The sequence below is a fragment of the Lactuca serriola genome, chromosome 1 (genome assembly GCF_051521515.1).
Source record: "Lactuca serriola cultivar US96UC23 chromosome 1, Lser_US96UC23_V15, whole genome shotgun sequence".
Lineage (NCBI taxonomy): Eukaryota > Viridiplantae > Streptophyta > Magnoliopsida > Asterales > Asteraceae > Lactuca > Lactuca serriola.
In genome coordinates this window covers 56887074-56903945 of record NC_136408.1, presented here as the reverse complement: position 1 = coordinate 56903945, position 16872 = coordinate 56887074, and the positions used below count along the sequence as shown (strand labels likewise).

The 16872-nt window shown below is 36.5% G+C and overlaps 1 protein-coding gene across 1 annotated transcript; it reads right to left on the bottom strand.

The window, feature by feature from the left end:
* Window positions 1-15761: 15761 nt before the first annotated feature.
* LOC145055365 (uncharacterized) lies at window positions 15762-16651 on the bottom strand. Its single transcript, XM_079003664.1, has 2 exons — window positions 16327-16651; window positions 15762-16099 (listed from the first exon to the last, which is right to left on the bottom strand). The coding sequence occupies exons 1-2, from the start codon at window positions 16649-16651 to the stop codon at window positions 15762-15764; spliced, it is 663 nt and encodes a 220-aa protein (XP_078859790.1).
* Between the last annotated feature and the right edge of the window lie 221 nt (window positions 16652-16872).

Sequence of the window (16872 nt, the reverse complement as noted above, 5' to 3'; positions counted from 1 at the left end):
TGGGACAAACCATGCCCAACAATGTTCGATTACGCGTCTCAGCCAAACCATTAAGTTGTGGTGTCCTAGGTGGTGTCAGTTGTGAAACAATTCCACATTACTTGAGGTAGTCGTGGAACTCGATACTAAGATACTCACCACCTCTATCGGCTCTGAACATCTTGATCTTCCTGCTCAATTGATTTCGACTTCATTTTTTAATTCTTTGAAGTTTTCACTGGTTTCTTACTTATGCTTGATTAAGTAGATATATCCATATCTGCTATAATCATTTGTAAAAGTCACATAAAATCGATTTGCAACCCTTGTGGTGGATCGGAAGGGCACACACATATCCACATGTTTGAGATCCAACAATCCCTCGCCACTTTCACAAGAACCTGTGAAAGGTGATTTAGTCATCTTTCCAAGTAAACAAGACGCGTATGTATCATCTGACCTTAGTTCAAACGATTCCAACACTCCATCTTTTTGGAGTTGGGAAATGCACTTCTTGATGACATATCCAATACGATAATGCCACAAGCATGTGTTATCTAAACCATTAGACGAAACAATTTGCAACACACTATTTCTTAAATTTTCTACAACCATCACAGTTTCATACACGTCATCTCAAGCTAATGCTTCAAAATAAAATAAACCATTATAACAAGCATGAATAGAACCATTCTCATTATCAAAAGAGTATCTAAAACCTTGTCTATATAAACCATGAAATGAAATAATATTTCTTAGCATTTCTGACAAGTAGCAACAATTATTTAAATCTAAACATAACCCACTACTAAGCACTAAACGATAAGCACCAATCTTGGTAACATACGACGATCTCTTATTGCCCATCATTAGGTTCATCTTCCCAGGCTCCACATCTTCACTTATTTTTAGTCCCTGCAAGTAAGAGCAAATGTGAAAACCCCACCTTGTATCAAGAACCTAAGAATTCGAGTGTGATGAGTTTTTAGATAGAATAATGTAAATACCTGGTGAGGTTGGCTTAACCTTGCCATCTTTTATGTCTTGCATGTACTTGGGGAATCTTCTCTTCCAATGTCCCTTGTCATATCAGTAAAGGAAAGTAGACTCCTTCGGATCAGAGGCAGGGGGAGTTTCAAAACTAGATTTACCTATAGGGCCATTAGTTTACGACCCAACTTGAGACTTTCCCTTCCAGTTCTTTTTTGAGGGAGCTTTCTTCTTCTTCCCTTACCCTTGCCCTATTGCCAATACGGGAGCAGCAGCAGCAGGAATGGAGGCAATAATATTTCCCTTCATCCTACTCTTGGCGTTTCTTAGCAAGCTTTGGAGTTAACTCAATGTGGTTTCCTCCTTGTTCAGATGATAAGACATAATAAACTGATCATAATAGCTAGGAAATGAGTGTACGACTATGTTAATAGCCAATTCTTCATCGAAGTTCACATTGAGCTTCAACAGACGATCCACATAACATGGCATGCATTGCAAGTGGGTCGTGACTGACTCTCCCTCCTTCATCTTGCTGGCTATGAGTGACTTGACTATCTCGTACCTCTCTTTACGGGCTTGTTGATGGTACTTGTCCATCAATTCCCTGCATATCTCACAAGGCCAAAAGTCCTCATAGAAGCTTTTCAGCTTAGGAGTCAGAGTAGCCACCATGATGCATGTCACTCTAGTAGCATCATTGATGTCTTGTATACTCAACTATTTCTTCAGGAGCAGCGGTAGTTTCATCAATCTCGTTCGACTCCTTTTCAAGAATATATTCCTTGTCCTCTAAGAACATAGCCATTTTGATGTTTTATATTCAATCATTATAGTTGGACCCATCGAAGGTGACTTTTGCACAAATGCTTAAGAGCAAGAGGTGGTTAGAGGAGTTGGAAGCATTGTTCGAAGTTGATATCTAAAAAAGAAAAAGATTAAGATTTTATTAGATAAGAAACTACTCAATGACACGCAAATGAAATATTGAGGCTAGGACCCAACTAAATAATTTACAATTCAGAAGAGGGATGTCGTAACCTAATTTCAAATTATTTAAAGGTAGGTAAATGATAGTTTACCAATTTCACCACCACGGAAAACAAAATTTAAACGAATTTAGTTTTAATGACATTCCTAGATCTTTTGAGATTCATTGAACTATTCAATGACACGTTTAATCTCAATTATGCACTTTCCATTTGTGACTGGGATATCGAGGATCACAAACAAGGTATGAATAACCATGAAAATTATTTTGGTACTCTCGATGTCATTTATCATCTAATTAATGTGTTGGTTATCCACACACGCTGCATTAATCAATGATAATTTACGAACTACCCATTGTCACTCTTTATTAGTGCATATTAGTGTGCCAGTTAACCACACATGCTCCACCAATGACTTTTATAAAGTACAATATGCAATTTCATGGATTAGCAACAAACTAGGGTTAGGTTACATACCATGATTGTTATATTGTAATAACAATGATTCCCTTGAAGATCTTGAAGCTTGAGAACTTAGTGTCACAAGTGTAACACATCAAATGGCTCACAAGCACACAATGAAATAGAATAATATGAGAGACGAGGAAGGAGATAAAATTTTCGGTTCCTACTTCTTCTAAAGAGTGGCCGAATTTCCAAGGGCTTAGAACCCTTTATATATTACACTAAGAATGTTATAGATAACCCTAATCTGAATAAAATATTATTATCTCACATATGGTAATTATCCACCTCATTTGTTTATCCATATATGATATGATATTCTAGAAATTCTACAATAATATTATATATATATATATATATATATATATATATTTAATCCACCACCTTCCTTAGGAAGGTTTTGGACCCTTTTGCTCAACAATTGAACAATTGCACTTTTAGTCCCTGCACTTTTAATTAATTCCTTGAATCCCAAAATTAATTCCAAATTAATTTCTAATTAAACCATAATTAATAATATGATTAGTAGTTAATAAATTATTTCCATAACATATTAATAAATAATTTATTCCAATTTATTAATCAATTTAGTAAATTCTTCCAGTTTCTCAATTAATCATCTTGTCTAGTTGCAAGTGTGAAGGCAACCCAAAAGGACCATTCCACTATCAATTCAAGTGTACACCAATTATTGTTATGGGCTTAGACACTTAATCCAACTAGCTTCTCTATCTATTTTAATAACAAAGAAGAGTTGAGGTGATTTATGCTTATAAATTGCCATAGCCAAGTTAAATAAATCACAAGTATTGCAACATAACATATAATGATAAGTTAACTAATTGTCCATGTCATGAATGTCAATATCAACCATCTTTCTCTTCTTGATTTAAATCAAAGCTTTTTACTTTTTTACTTGCATTTCCCATATCATAGTGTAATTTAGTTTCTTTAAAAACATCAAAACACTAAAACCCTATTTTAGAATTATTGTGATTTTACAAATCTTTTACAAGAGGTTTACATTTAGTAAAAAAATCAACCAATCTCCATGGATTTGACCTCTTTACCAATATGCACTATTTTAGTGTACAAGATTTAGGGATATCTATTTTATTGGCATGGACATCCACCATAGAACACCAAAAAGGGAGTTGAAATGAATAAGTCATGATTGTTTGAAGTTAAGCTGGAAAGGGGAATTAATCACTATGTAGGGCATACATTAGGTATGCAGGGCATAGTGGGATACGCCTTTAATGGGTTACGCTGGGCGTAACATTTTGTACGCTGGTTATACGTAACTAGAACCCAAACCCTAATTTCAGGGTTTGGAGCCCTATTTATACACCTTAACCTCCATAGACCTCCTCCATTCTCAGCCTCCATCTCTCCAATCAACTCCCTTGCGATCCTAACCCCATATTTGTGCCTTGTGAACTAAAAAGTTTGTTTTCGGGTGCTTTTGAAGGAAGAAGAAATTGGTAGTGTTTCTTGGAAAGCTTCAAGCACTGTGGATTTGGGATTTGCACCTCTTAAGCATTCTCTAAGAGGTATGAGTTATATTTATGTCTTTTGTGTCCCATATTCTTGGTCTAGTTCTGTATGAGTTACCCCAGACCTTACAAGTAGCAATTCCAGACGTATTTTTGTGTATGGAATCATAAAAATGCAATCTTGATCCTTTCTTTCCACCCGCACATGATATATGAAGCTTTTGGTTGTGTAATAAGTTAGGATTCTGGTTTTGGGCACTTTCTAACCATGAAAAGTCATAAAGTCGGAAACCTTATGATTTAGGACATTATTTTGGATTAGCTCTAATTTTTGGATGAAAGATCTTACGGGAATACGTTCTTAATGAAGACTATAAAATGGACTTAAGTAGGCAGAACGTACCTAAGGGTACATAACGCGTACAGCGTTTGAGTACCATAATATGGGGAAGGATCTCTACGCCATGCATAGTGATGGAGTACATAGGGTGTGCTCAGCCTGATTTGGACTTTGACCTTCTTTGACCATTAACCGTTGACTTTTTGACCAATTTTAACTCTGACTCAAACATGAGGGATTTGGACCGGTGATTAAGATTCTACCTGATTCCGGTGTTAGAGGATTCCAGGGAGCAAGAAGTGAATAAAGGGGAGTTCGTTGCAATGTTTCTAGGTCCTTCGATATAGGTGAAAATTTCCTCACTATACCTATAGGATGAAGGCACCAATATCGACCCACTAGCTTTCGTTATCTTTTAGTAGAGGTATGCCCTAGGAACTGTATGTGATCACGTAGGATAGACTGGGGACTCTTGATCTAAGCATTCTTTCTTGTACCTCATTTGGTTTGAGCTTTATGTTAGGATCATCTGCCCGGGTGTCTATCTTATCTTTGGGTAAATATGGTTATGTATTCCCTAGAGAGTTGGTTATGTATCCTTGTGTACAGGATGTTGTTGTGCTTTAGTGATCTAGTTTGTGTATGTGTGTGTGTGTGTGTGTATATATATATATATATATATATATATATATATATATATATATATATATATCGTTGTGTTTTAGGCTGTTTATCGTCTAGTGGAGTGGCTTAGGGGATTTATATAGCCATGTAGGATAGCCTTAGAAGTCTTGATATGGCCTTTCTTAACTATTCCTTGTTTGGTTGAGGCTATAGAGTAGGTTGACCTGTTCGGGTGGGAATCTTACATTTGATTACTTAAGGATATGCATTCCAGGGATATTAGTTGTTAACAAAACAGTGTGATGTGAGGGCTCTGGTAGTCGATACTGAGCTGTATGATTGAATATTGTTTTTATTATCTGCCTACTTGATCTTGATTGTTTATATGTCTACGTATGGTGGTAGGTTTTAATTGAGGTGGTCTTGATATGTGTTATTGCCCAAGATACCTAGTATGGGTCGGCTGCAAGCCGTAGGAACGGAGGTTTGGGAAGAGGGGTTAGTTTGAGGCGGCAGACCAACATACCTGGGGTAATAAAGTCTGATTACTATGGACCCAATATGCATGTTTGTATATGTTCTGTTGGGCATGGTATTTTAGGGGGAACTCACTAAGCTTCGCACTTACACGGGTGTTAGTTTTTTAGGTATCATCGGTTATCGTAGGAAGGCGAAGTCATGAATTTACACATTCATGAACAACAATAAATATTCTATGTTTATTATATTACTCTGATTTTGAACAAATGTAAATTGGTACAAACGTTTTTTCTCAACATGGATTTTATAATTGTGAAGTTTTACCTTAATCAAAATGAAAATTTTTGGTTGTAAAAATAGGACTTTACAAGTTGGTATTAGAACCCTAGTTTGACGAACTTGGAGGAACACTTGTGTGAATCCAAACATAAATTAGGATCCGAGAATTTTCATAAAAAGTTTTTGAAAAAGAAATTTATAATAAAAGGGTTGGGTTAGGGACATGGATTCCGTCTCTTGTCATGTTCTTGTTTAATTTTTGGCTTGGGATCGGGAATGTGAACCTTGATTTAACCTTGGTTTTACAGTAAGATGTGGTGTGTACAATGAGTCAGATCTCAAACAAGAGTGTGGTCGCCAAAATACCCATACTTGTTATATGTGCTAAATTTGAATATTCTAATAAGTAAATTGTTAGAAAAGCTTGCTAGTGGAGATGCTAAGGTTCTTTTAGGAACTGTTGGATAATAATGCCTTATAGTATACATAATTGCTTGTTATATGGTATTTGATTGTGTGATTGCTAAGTGTATGTTGTATAGTTGTATACGTTTAGGGTGAAATAGCCTTAGAATTATCGACTTAGCCGTACTTCTTGTTCCTTGTTTGGTTGTGGACTTAGGGTAGAGTCAATTATTTTGTAGTCTATCTAACCTTATATTGTGTACAAAAAGTATGCACAAAAGCAACCAGTGGTGCTGGAGTGAGGACAACCCTAGGAGTGACTAAGAAGTTAGTTATGGCTCTTAGGAGCATGTGGGTCTTACCACAACTGGGAGTGGTCTAGTTCAGTGAATTGGGACCTTGGGATGAATTCTGAATCGGCTACAAATAGGTGTTGAAGGTAGTATAGGTCCGTACTACTAAAAGCAAAGATCCATATGAGATTCAGGAGGAACCTCGAGGCTACTAAGGAACTAATAGGAGGGTGGCTTGGTGGGTTGAGCAATGTGTTTTGATGTCTGACCTTCTCCTTGTATATTTTTCAGTATGGTGGCTATCAGAGGTTCATGATCAGGTACATGTGGAACCGAGAAGGAAGGTCCAAGTGATGAGGATATATGCGAGATCATTGCCACCGAAGTGGTTGTGGCGATCAGGGAGGAGATTCTGAAGTTGTTTGGGTCGGTTAAGAGTGCCTTGATTGAGGAGTTTGAGTAGCTCTATGCCGCCTTCACGCAGTGTAACACCTGGATCCTGAGTTAATTTAGATTCTAATTTTTGGAAGTTTATGGTTTGGCATGGCATAGGGGAGGCACCAAGACATGGAAAATCAAGAAGCATCACATGTTCATTTTAAGCCACCACGACGTGGCAGTATAAGGAGACAACGCGACAGCTGAAAAATGATAAAACCCTATTTCCAGGTTTTACTCCCTAATTAAAAGAATGAGTAGGCTAGAGTTTGCTCACCCTTAGCCTCCACTAGCCTCTTTGAGATCTAAGAAAGGCCTCATCCCCTCCTACTTTGTTTAAGCCTTGTTTTGGTGTTCTTTGAAGCCATTGAAGGAAGAAAGAATAAGATGTGATCTAAGATCCAACAAGCAAGACCGCATCCTTTGTAGTAACATTCTTTTGGACCTTTATAAGTGTCCAAGACTCGATTTTTATCATGATAGGTTGCTAGATCTTGAGTTTTGTTCCGAAATATTCATGTTCTTGATTGTTGGAGTGGTGAGATCTCATAAAGTTTGCATCTTTATGAATCTCTAGGCCATTTAGAGTGTTTGGTGCTTTAGATCTGGATTTGTAGTAAGTTTTGGTATCATGCATGGATATTTGGTCAAAAACCCTCATTTTGACCTAATAATAGTCCAAGACATGTATTAGACCTACATGTCTGGAAAGTAAGGGTTTTTATGTTGTTTTATGATATTAGAAACATTTATGGAAATGTGGTACGAGAAGTCTTCAAGATTAAGTGCTTAATGAATTATATCAAGTTGTGTTTTGAACTTTTTGGACCTTGGAGTGAAAGCGTTACCTCTTGGAGTGTGGAAACTTTATCCACTTAGACCATAGTATGGGCCAGATATGAGCTTTGAAGCCCATAGAATCGAAGAAAGACGGCTTAAACCATTAAGTTGTTAGGAGCCGAATGCCCAAGAAGTGCCCTAGGTCTCCACGACATGGCAACTGGTCTAAGACTCATATGTTTTGTCATTTAGTGGCCACAAAGTAGTCAAGGATGGACACGACGTGACGACCAGCTACAGTGAATTTTCAATTTGAATGTTGAACATTGAATTTGACCAAGTTTTATGTTAGGTCATTCCGGATATTTTAAGTAGTAGATTAAGGTTTGGTCGCTGGGTGTTGTATAGGTGACCCGTAGAGCTGGTAGTTGGAACAGCTTTCGGTTTTGCTATCTTTCTATCATTGAGGTGTGTTTTTGCTCACTGTACTCATGGGTCAAAGGAACCAATGTCAGCTCACTAGGTTATGTATTCTAGTATATGGGATGTTAATATGATATAGTGATTTTTAGATCTGTATGACTATTTGTACTATTACATGATTTGTCTACTGCATATGTCGACATAATATGATACAGGTGAAGTATTTATTGCTATGTGTGTAGTTCAACAAATTAGGGCATTCCAATCCGATAATTGATTGGGCCGAGGCAATCCAGTCTGATGACGGTGGGCATGGGGTAATCCAGCCTGATGGTTGTGGACCCAAGGGTAATCCAATTTAATGAATATGGACAAAACATGCATGTTTGTATATGTTCTGTTGTGTGGGGTATTTGGGGGGATCACACTAATGTTTGGATTACAATTTAAGTTTTATGTTTTAGGTACTTCAGAGGATCGGGGCAAGTCGAAGGCGTGATCATACACATCCTTCAGTGATATGTTTTGGAGATTTTATGATACTCTGGTATTGGGATATTTGTATTTGGATATTTAGTTTTTATGACATGGGTTTGATTGAACAATGATTTTTTACTTATGTTGAAAAATAAAAACTTTATCATGATTTTTGGGTTGTTACACGCAGGCAGTTGTTGCCGCAACCACAACATCCGTCGTCGTTGCAGGATTTCAGAGAGGCAAGACGATACAATATCGAGAGTTCAGTAATACAAAGCCTCCGAAGTTCAGAAGCGGTAGGGAGCATATTATCGATTTGATATGGATATTTGATGTGGAGGGATGTTTCTATACATTTCGTGTCTCGAGGAACAGAAGGTGAAATTTGCACTTAATCTTCTATGTTGGGTGCGAAGGATTAGTAGAAATTTGTGACCCATGAATTTTCGCATGCAGAGCGAGTCATATTGACTGGGGAACACTTTTTATACATGTTCCAAGTGGAGTGTGTACCTATTGTGGAGCGAGAGTGACTGGAACAGAAGTATGTGTCGGTCAAGCAGATGACTGATTTGGTGACACATATCACCAGGATGTTTCTAGAGAGAGAGAGAGAGCTATTTTCTGCTTAGCTTATGACACTTCAAAATACATGCAGATGTCCCCATACTTATGTATGCTCAAGACAGATATTTCAAAGTTTGAATCGACTCAGTCGTATCATACTTTGATCGAGTTGCAGTGAAGCATCAAGAGGAGGCAAATTCAGTTGGAGATTCTGAAGAAGGAGGAGAGGACAACTTGAGTTCAGTATCAATTGGCGGCCAAGCGTTTCAATTCTGCTGACTCGAGTTCATGAACAATTAAGAGGAGGAGTTACGAGTGTGACCAGTGGGAAGTTTCATGATGGAAGGTTCTGATATCTCGTATGTCGGAGGTGTGATGAGGAGGGTCATTTCAGTAGGGATTTAACGTGAAGTGTGCGGGTTTGTTTCCATTAAGGCCACGAGGGCCACATTAGAGCTCATTGTCTTTTTCTCGTCTTTAATTAGTTGCTGGAGCCTACACCGCTAGCATGACAGTTACCCGATGGTCGTCGTGGGACGGCTGGAGCCCTGGAGACCGAGGTTTGAGTTTTCAGTTCTGCTATTTAGTCGGTTACTGTAGTGTTGGTATTCATCTGTATTTTCTTTTTATGTTTCGAAATTCAGATGTAATCTTGGATGAACAATTGAATGGAATTATCTTGATTAACTCTGGTTGTTATTAATTTCTTTCTATGAATAGGTTGATTATTATCCTTGAAAATTATCACGCGTGTTGAGTTGGTGAATGTTGTTGTTGGTTCAAATTCACCTGTGTGTCTGGATGTAACGATCTGAAAATCCTATTGTAAACGATGTTAATTTTTCTGTTACTCGAGGAACTATTTATGCAAAATGTTTTAGGTCTAGGAGGTTAAAATGGAATAAATTAACAAAAAAAGTATTATTTAATATCTAAAAGAATTAATAAAACTTAAAAGGTGTGTAATTTAATGAAATTGACTTATGAAATTATTAGGGTAATTGGGGTTGAGGGACTCAAATGTCATAAAAGGATATTTTAATTGTCAAGACTCTAGGGTTAGGTTGGAAAGGGTTTAAATTTAACAATTGAGGGGACATTAGGTAAATTATGGCATAACTCCCGAAGGAGAAAGATCATTCCTTGTCCTTGGCGTCCGTTCCCTATTCACGTCCAAAAAAAAACAACAACAATATCAATATCTTCTTTTCTTGTGTGTGTCGATTGGGGAATCAAGAAAAAAAAAACAAGTCCTTGTGTGTATGATTGTGCGATGCAAGCTGCAAGGAAAGAAAAAAAAACGATGACTTGAGGGGGAAAAAGGCAAAGGAGGAGGAGGGAGTAAAGAAACCTTGCTTGATCGATCCTAGAGAGAAGAAACAGGGTTGCGATTTTGGCCAGCAAGTGGTAAATAATTCTCTTCTAATCTTTTTGTTGTTTATATATATATATATATATATATATATATATATATATATATATATATATATATATATATATATATATATATATATATCAAATTCCATGTCAATTGACGATTGTTGTTGTCAATTCTCTTCCTAATTGATGACTACAATCTCTATCTTCTTCTTCCTAGAAACCTTTGAAAGTTCATATGGTTTAATTCCATTGGTGTTGGGTGTTTTTGATGGCTTAATTGCTGTCAAAATTTCGTAGATCACCTTAAATAATTTCCTTGTTCAAGTTCATGTTTTTGTTATCATCAATTCTCTTGGATTCGTGTGATTAATTTCCTTCATATAAGACCTAGTTTTGAACCATCCAAAAGGTCCTCAAAACAGTCCCTAAAAGGTCTTAATGTGAGGCTTAATGGTGGAGAAAACTCAAGCTCTAGTGGTGTTCTCTTTTAGCAAATTACTTTGTTTTTCCCATATAAGCAATGTACTTTGAATCATGGCTTCAGGTTGGAATTGTTATTTTAACTTCTTGGGATGTTGCTACTATTTAGCACTCAATTTCATCTTTATAGTTGATTTTTTTGTGGCTTAATGGGTTAAGTTGTCAAATAACCCTTAAAATGCATTGCTGGGAAATTCTGAATAATTACCAATTTGTCCCTGTTTTGAAAAAAATCTAGAAAAATCATCAGAAGTCGTATTAGTGATCCGTAAACTCTAGAAGTTTGAATTTTGAGCCTAGTTTGTCCATGAATTTTTCCAGGACCTGTTGTTTCCTGCAACTTAGGGGAAAATCGCCTTTTTCACCAGCTGGTCAGAATTTAGCTGAACGCATAGGCTGTCTTGTAAAATCCATATAAAGTTGTAGAAAGTCGTTTGGACCTTTAAAAGTACTTTATAAAAAGGTAAGAGTATAACCTACTGGAATATATAAAAATATTGTATATTTTTCAGTCCTTGGTGGTGTTAAAATGGCTCCGAACAGGTGGCTGTTACGACTCAAAATCTGGAACTTTGTTCTAAATGTTCGTCTACATGTTTAGGCATTCTACTCTCAACACTTTTGTATCATCTGTTTGATATCCTCATAAAATACAAAATTAGTGTCTTAATAATATCATTCAAGCCTCTCATGTGTAAAATTTAGTGACTATAATCCTTTACCTAAAGTCTTGAAGCATATGGTGATTTTTGGTGAATGTTGGAATTCTACACAGCAACTTTTCCCCACCTTGCGAGTGCTGTAGATACTAATCTAAGCAGAATTGTCCATTGGCCCTATCTGGATAAAATGTAGGAAATCGAGTCTAGTTTTTCAGAAAGTCCGGATTCAGCTCAATTGGAGTCACGGATTCTGTTTTATGCCGAAAACACTGAACAGTGGTCAAACTGTGAAACTTAAAATATATATATATATATATATATATATATATATATATATATATATATATATATATATATATATATATATATATATGTAGCCCATTAAGGAATTAAAGGTGTTTGGTATGTGTGGTTATTTGGTGAAAACTTGACAACTTCAAGAAGGGTCAAGACATGAAGCAAAAAGGAAAACTCGCTTCAAACACAAGGTGAGTCAATAGACTTTTCATAAACATTGTACATAGTCGAAAACTACTTTCCGGAAACGGTTCGATTAGTCAAATTAGAATATTATTAATTGTTGATTATTCCAATATATGCATTATGAAATATGTTACTGTTTAGCCTTTATGTGACAATTGTATGCTTATGAAATTTGGTTGACATGCATATCTTGGTACTTGATACGATTAGTTGAAACTATGATATGCTGTATGAAATGACTACTATGTGACTACGATCTTGTTGAGTATCTCCTTGGTATAAACGTTATGAATCTTGATTATGATATTACGAATGTTGCATGCTTGTACTTGATTTACGATCGATTATGCGGGGTTATGCATAGAGGGCAAAGGGTAGAACCTAAAACTTAGCATGAAACCGTATCCGGATACCTTCGAGCCTGGTTGGTTGAAAAATACCTCCTAGGAAAAAAGCTTAAGTCATTTACGAGTTGCTCGGTCTTTCTAGATGCCCGTGCGACATATGGTACGTGTACACTTCGGTGTTTGCGGATTGGAGTGATGTTGGCCATTCGAACGAGGCCGGATCAAACATCACGTGGGAATCGGGAGGTGTATCGGTAGAATTGACACCGTTTGTACCCATCCTGAACGACACCACGATGTACTTGTATATTGCATCATCGGAGTAGTGAAAGTGGAGTCTTGGGGTCAGTGTGACGGGTGGGAGTCACGAACCACCTAAAGCATTTGGCTGGCCAAGCACATGAGTAGCGAACGAGTTTTTCCCTTGGGGTTAGGTATCATTATGAGACTACCTACGCCTATACATTATGATACATTCCTTTGATATGATGATATATGATTACGATACGAGTGTGCATGAAATACGATTGATGTTACACAAATGAATGATACAAAATTTAATGAATGATTTTTTTGTGAAAGGTGATTGATTAATGATTAATATGTGAATTTTGTTTATATGATTATAATTTGAATGATTGACCCGTTAGGGGATGGTATGTTTTCCCTTTCATTGTGTACAAACTCCTATTGGCTCACGAAGCATTTGCTGACACTTGTTTCTTTGTTTTATGCCTTTGCGATTGGTACAGGTAGCTTAGGAGCTTGGCTTGGTGAGATGGGGTCACTTTTGGGTAGTTTATCCTTAGAATAAAGATGCCACTTGGACACAGTATTTAATTTTGAAACTTATGCTTCCACTACAATTAAATACTTTTGATATTTTGGTTTCGAATTGAACATAACGTTGTGGTTTGAAATGTTTTTGAAATGAACGATGTTTACAATCTACCGCTACATTTCTTTTAAAAGATTTTAAAATAAATAAAAAAAATTGAGTAAAAATCATGACGTTACGCTGAATATCAGTGCTTGGGATCAACTAGTAGAGTTCATATTGGTTGGGAATTAAAGGATTATTAAAGTTGTCAGAGTCTAGCAGATTCCAAGTGGGGCAAAGTGGATATCTCATAGAAGGAATACCTTATGCCAAGGTTCAGTTGTCATTCAGATATCTTCAATTCAAGACTTTCACGCAACTTCTTAATCTTCTGATTTCCCATTGTGTTGATCGTCAGCTAACGAATCAGATCTTGGAGTCTTGGTTTCTTTCACTTGAGCTTAGGTTGGGACCATTATTGGTGATGGTTTCGGATGTTGGCATTTCAATGATCTAATCCGCGTTGAACAACTCAGGCTTGAATGATCCACAAGGGGTTAAATTGAGAAGAGGTAGGGACATATGATTTCGAGGACAAAATCTAATTTAAGTGGAGGAAGATTGTAACACGCGGTTTCTGGTTATTTCTTAATTAAGGGTTGTGGACTAAAATTCAATCTTGTAAAGGCTCTTGGACTTAAGGAATTAAAGTTTAGAGCTTTTGGGAGGTGATAATGTTGGTTGTGAGATCTAACCCTTGAATTGTGTGTTGGACCGAAGGGGTAAAAGTTATAGATCGGGTTTTTTACATGAATTAAGGATTTTAGTTCGATATGTTTTTAGTCCAAAGTAACTAGATTAGATTGTGGGCCTCTTCAATACATTTTCGTGCATATATAGAATGCCAAAAACGAAGTTGAAATGATGAAGTTATGATTGTGGACCATTGGCGATTGACTTTTTGACCAATTTTGACTTTGGGTCAAACTTGAGGGTTTTGGACCATTGATTAAGATTCTACCGGGTTTTGGTGTTAGCGGATTCATGGGAGCAAGTAGTACATAAAATGGAGCACGTTGCAATGTTTCTGGGTCCTTCGATTCAGGTGATTTTTCCTCATTATACATGTAGATTGAAGGCACTAATGTTGACCCACTAGCTTTGATATATTTTAGTAGAGGTATGTCCTAGGGACTGTATGTGGTCACACATGATAGATGAAGGACTCTTGATTTAGGCTTTTTTTTGCCTATTCCTCGTCTGGTTGTGGGTCTAGAGTAGGATCATCTGTTCGGGTATCTATCTCACCTCTGGGTACATATGCTTATGCATTCCTTGGAGAGTGGGTTATCTATCCTTGTGTATACGATGTTTCTATGATGTAGTGATCTGCTATATATATATATATATATATATATATATATATATATATATATATATATATATATATATATATATATATACTATCCGTTTTCTCATGCTAAGCGATGGGCGGCAAAAAGTTTCTTTTGGAAGATAGTTTTAATGTGATGATTAGTTTCCTTTAGACGTCAGATATTCATTGCGGCCATTTGGTAGACTATTTTGTGTCGAATAGTTCAGTTCAACGGATAGTTTCTTGCAGGGTGCATAGTCATATAATACGACAAAAGTTGAGTCAACATTTGGTGTTAGTGGATTCATGGGACCAAGCAGTACATAAAAGGGAGCACGTTGCAGTGTTTCTGGGTCCTTCGATTCAAGTGATTTTTCCTCATTGTACATGTAGATTGAAGGCACTAATGTAGACCCACTAGCTTTGATTATATTTTAATAGAGGTATGTCCTTGGGACTGTATGTGGTCACACATGATAGATTAAGGACTCTTGATCTAGGCTTTTTTTGCCTATTCCTCATTTGGTTGTGGCTCTAGAGTAGGATCATCTGTTCGGGTATCTATCTAACATCTGGGTACATATGCTTATGCATTCCTTGGAGACTTAGTTATATATCCTTGTGTATAGGATGTGACTATGTTGTAGTGATCTGCTATATATATATATATATATATATATATATATATATATATATATATATATATATATATATATATATATATATATATATATATATATATATATATATATATATATATATACTATCCGTTTTCCCGCGCTAAGCGCCGGGCGGCAAAGAGTTTCTTTTGGAAGATAGTTTTAATGTGATGATTAGTTTCCTTTAGACGTGAGATATTCGTTGCGGCCATTTGGTAGACTATTTTTTGTCGAATAGTTCAGTTCAACGGATAGTTTCTTGCAAGGTGCATAGTCATATAATACGACAGAAGTTGAGTCAACATTTGGAATTTCATCTAATAGTTCATACTTGATTTACAACCTACAAATAACAAAAATCTGCAATCATGTAGTTTTGTACATGTATAACATGTCCAATATATAAACTACACCAATCTGCAATCATGTTGCTTCATCTGCTAGCCCTGCATTAAACATTAGATGAGCATCTAAGATACATATATGAAGAAATTGTAAAATAATAAGTTGTTGATTTTACCTTGTTAATCACATAACACTTCTTTGTACACAACTTTTAATGTGTAGATTCCATCATTATCAAACGTTCTTTCCGGCTTTACTAATACCTTGGTATTGACACGTGATATTCCTCTAGAGAACACCACATAAAGTTGGCCATGTGAGGATACCGATTCTGGTAGATAAACACCTACATTTGGAATTGTTTGTTCTTGAGCTTTATTGATTGTCATAGAGAAACTAAGCTGAATTGGAAACTGCTTTCTCTTTAGTTTGAATGGGAACATATCATCGTCAGACGGACATAGAGGAATTCTTGGTAAAAACACTCTTTTTCCAGCATGTTGGCCAATAGTTGTCTCTGCATCAATGATATTTTGTTGGAAAGCTCGACATATCAATCTTGTGCCATTACATAACCCATTTGAAGGATCGATATTTCACAAAAGTATTACAGGGCACCCAATTTTTAACCGAAGATAATTAGGGGTACACCACTAACATTTACCGAGTTCAAATATTCCATCGGATATAAGTTATTTTTTTCATCTTCCGCTTCATCAAAACTGTAGTAAACTTTTTACTCGCCAAAAAATCGTTCAATCAACTTATTATTAATCTCATCAACACTTTCATTTTTAGTTGAAAATATCGCCCTCGAAATGATAAATTTTGAATCGGCGCCGTTGGATTCCAAAGAAGGAAATATTGCATCAATCAGAGCATCCACTGAATTAGTTTTCTTAGTGTATGGAATGGACATGTTATCAGGTATACGAATAAAGGACTCGTCCAATGTTTCCTCCTTTCCATCACCAACTCGTAATAAAAAATCAGAAAAACATGGGTCATTTACTGCTCTCATGTTGATATTTAATCGAAGCCTTTTAACTGAAGCCCATAGAGGTGACATTCATAAGCTAAAGTCGACAATTTGTGCTCAAGTGCCACGTCTAAAGTCACCTCCCATAACCATTATCTTTCCACCGAAAGGGAGCTTCTTATCTGTGATGTCTTGCATTATCCGATCAACTGCTTCTACTGCCTGCCTCTTAGCCATTGCTGCTTCATCCCATATGATTACCTTTGCCTCGCGAAGTATTTGAGCCTTCCCGCTTTGTTTAATGATCTTGC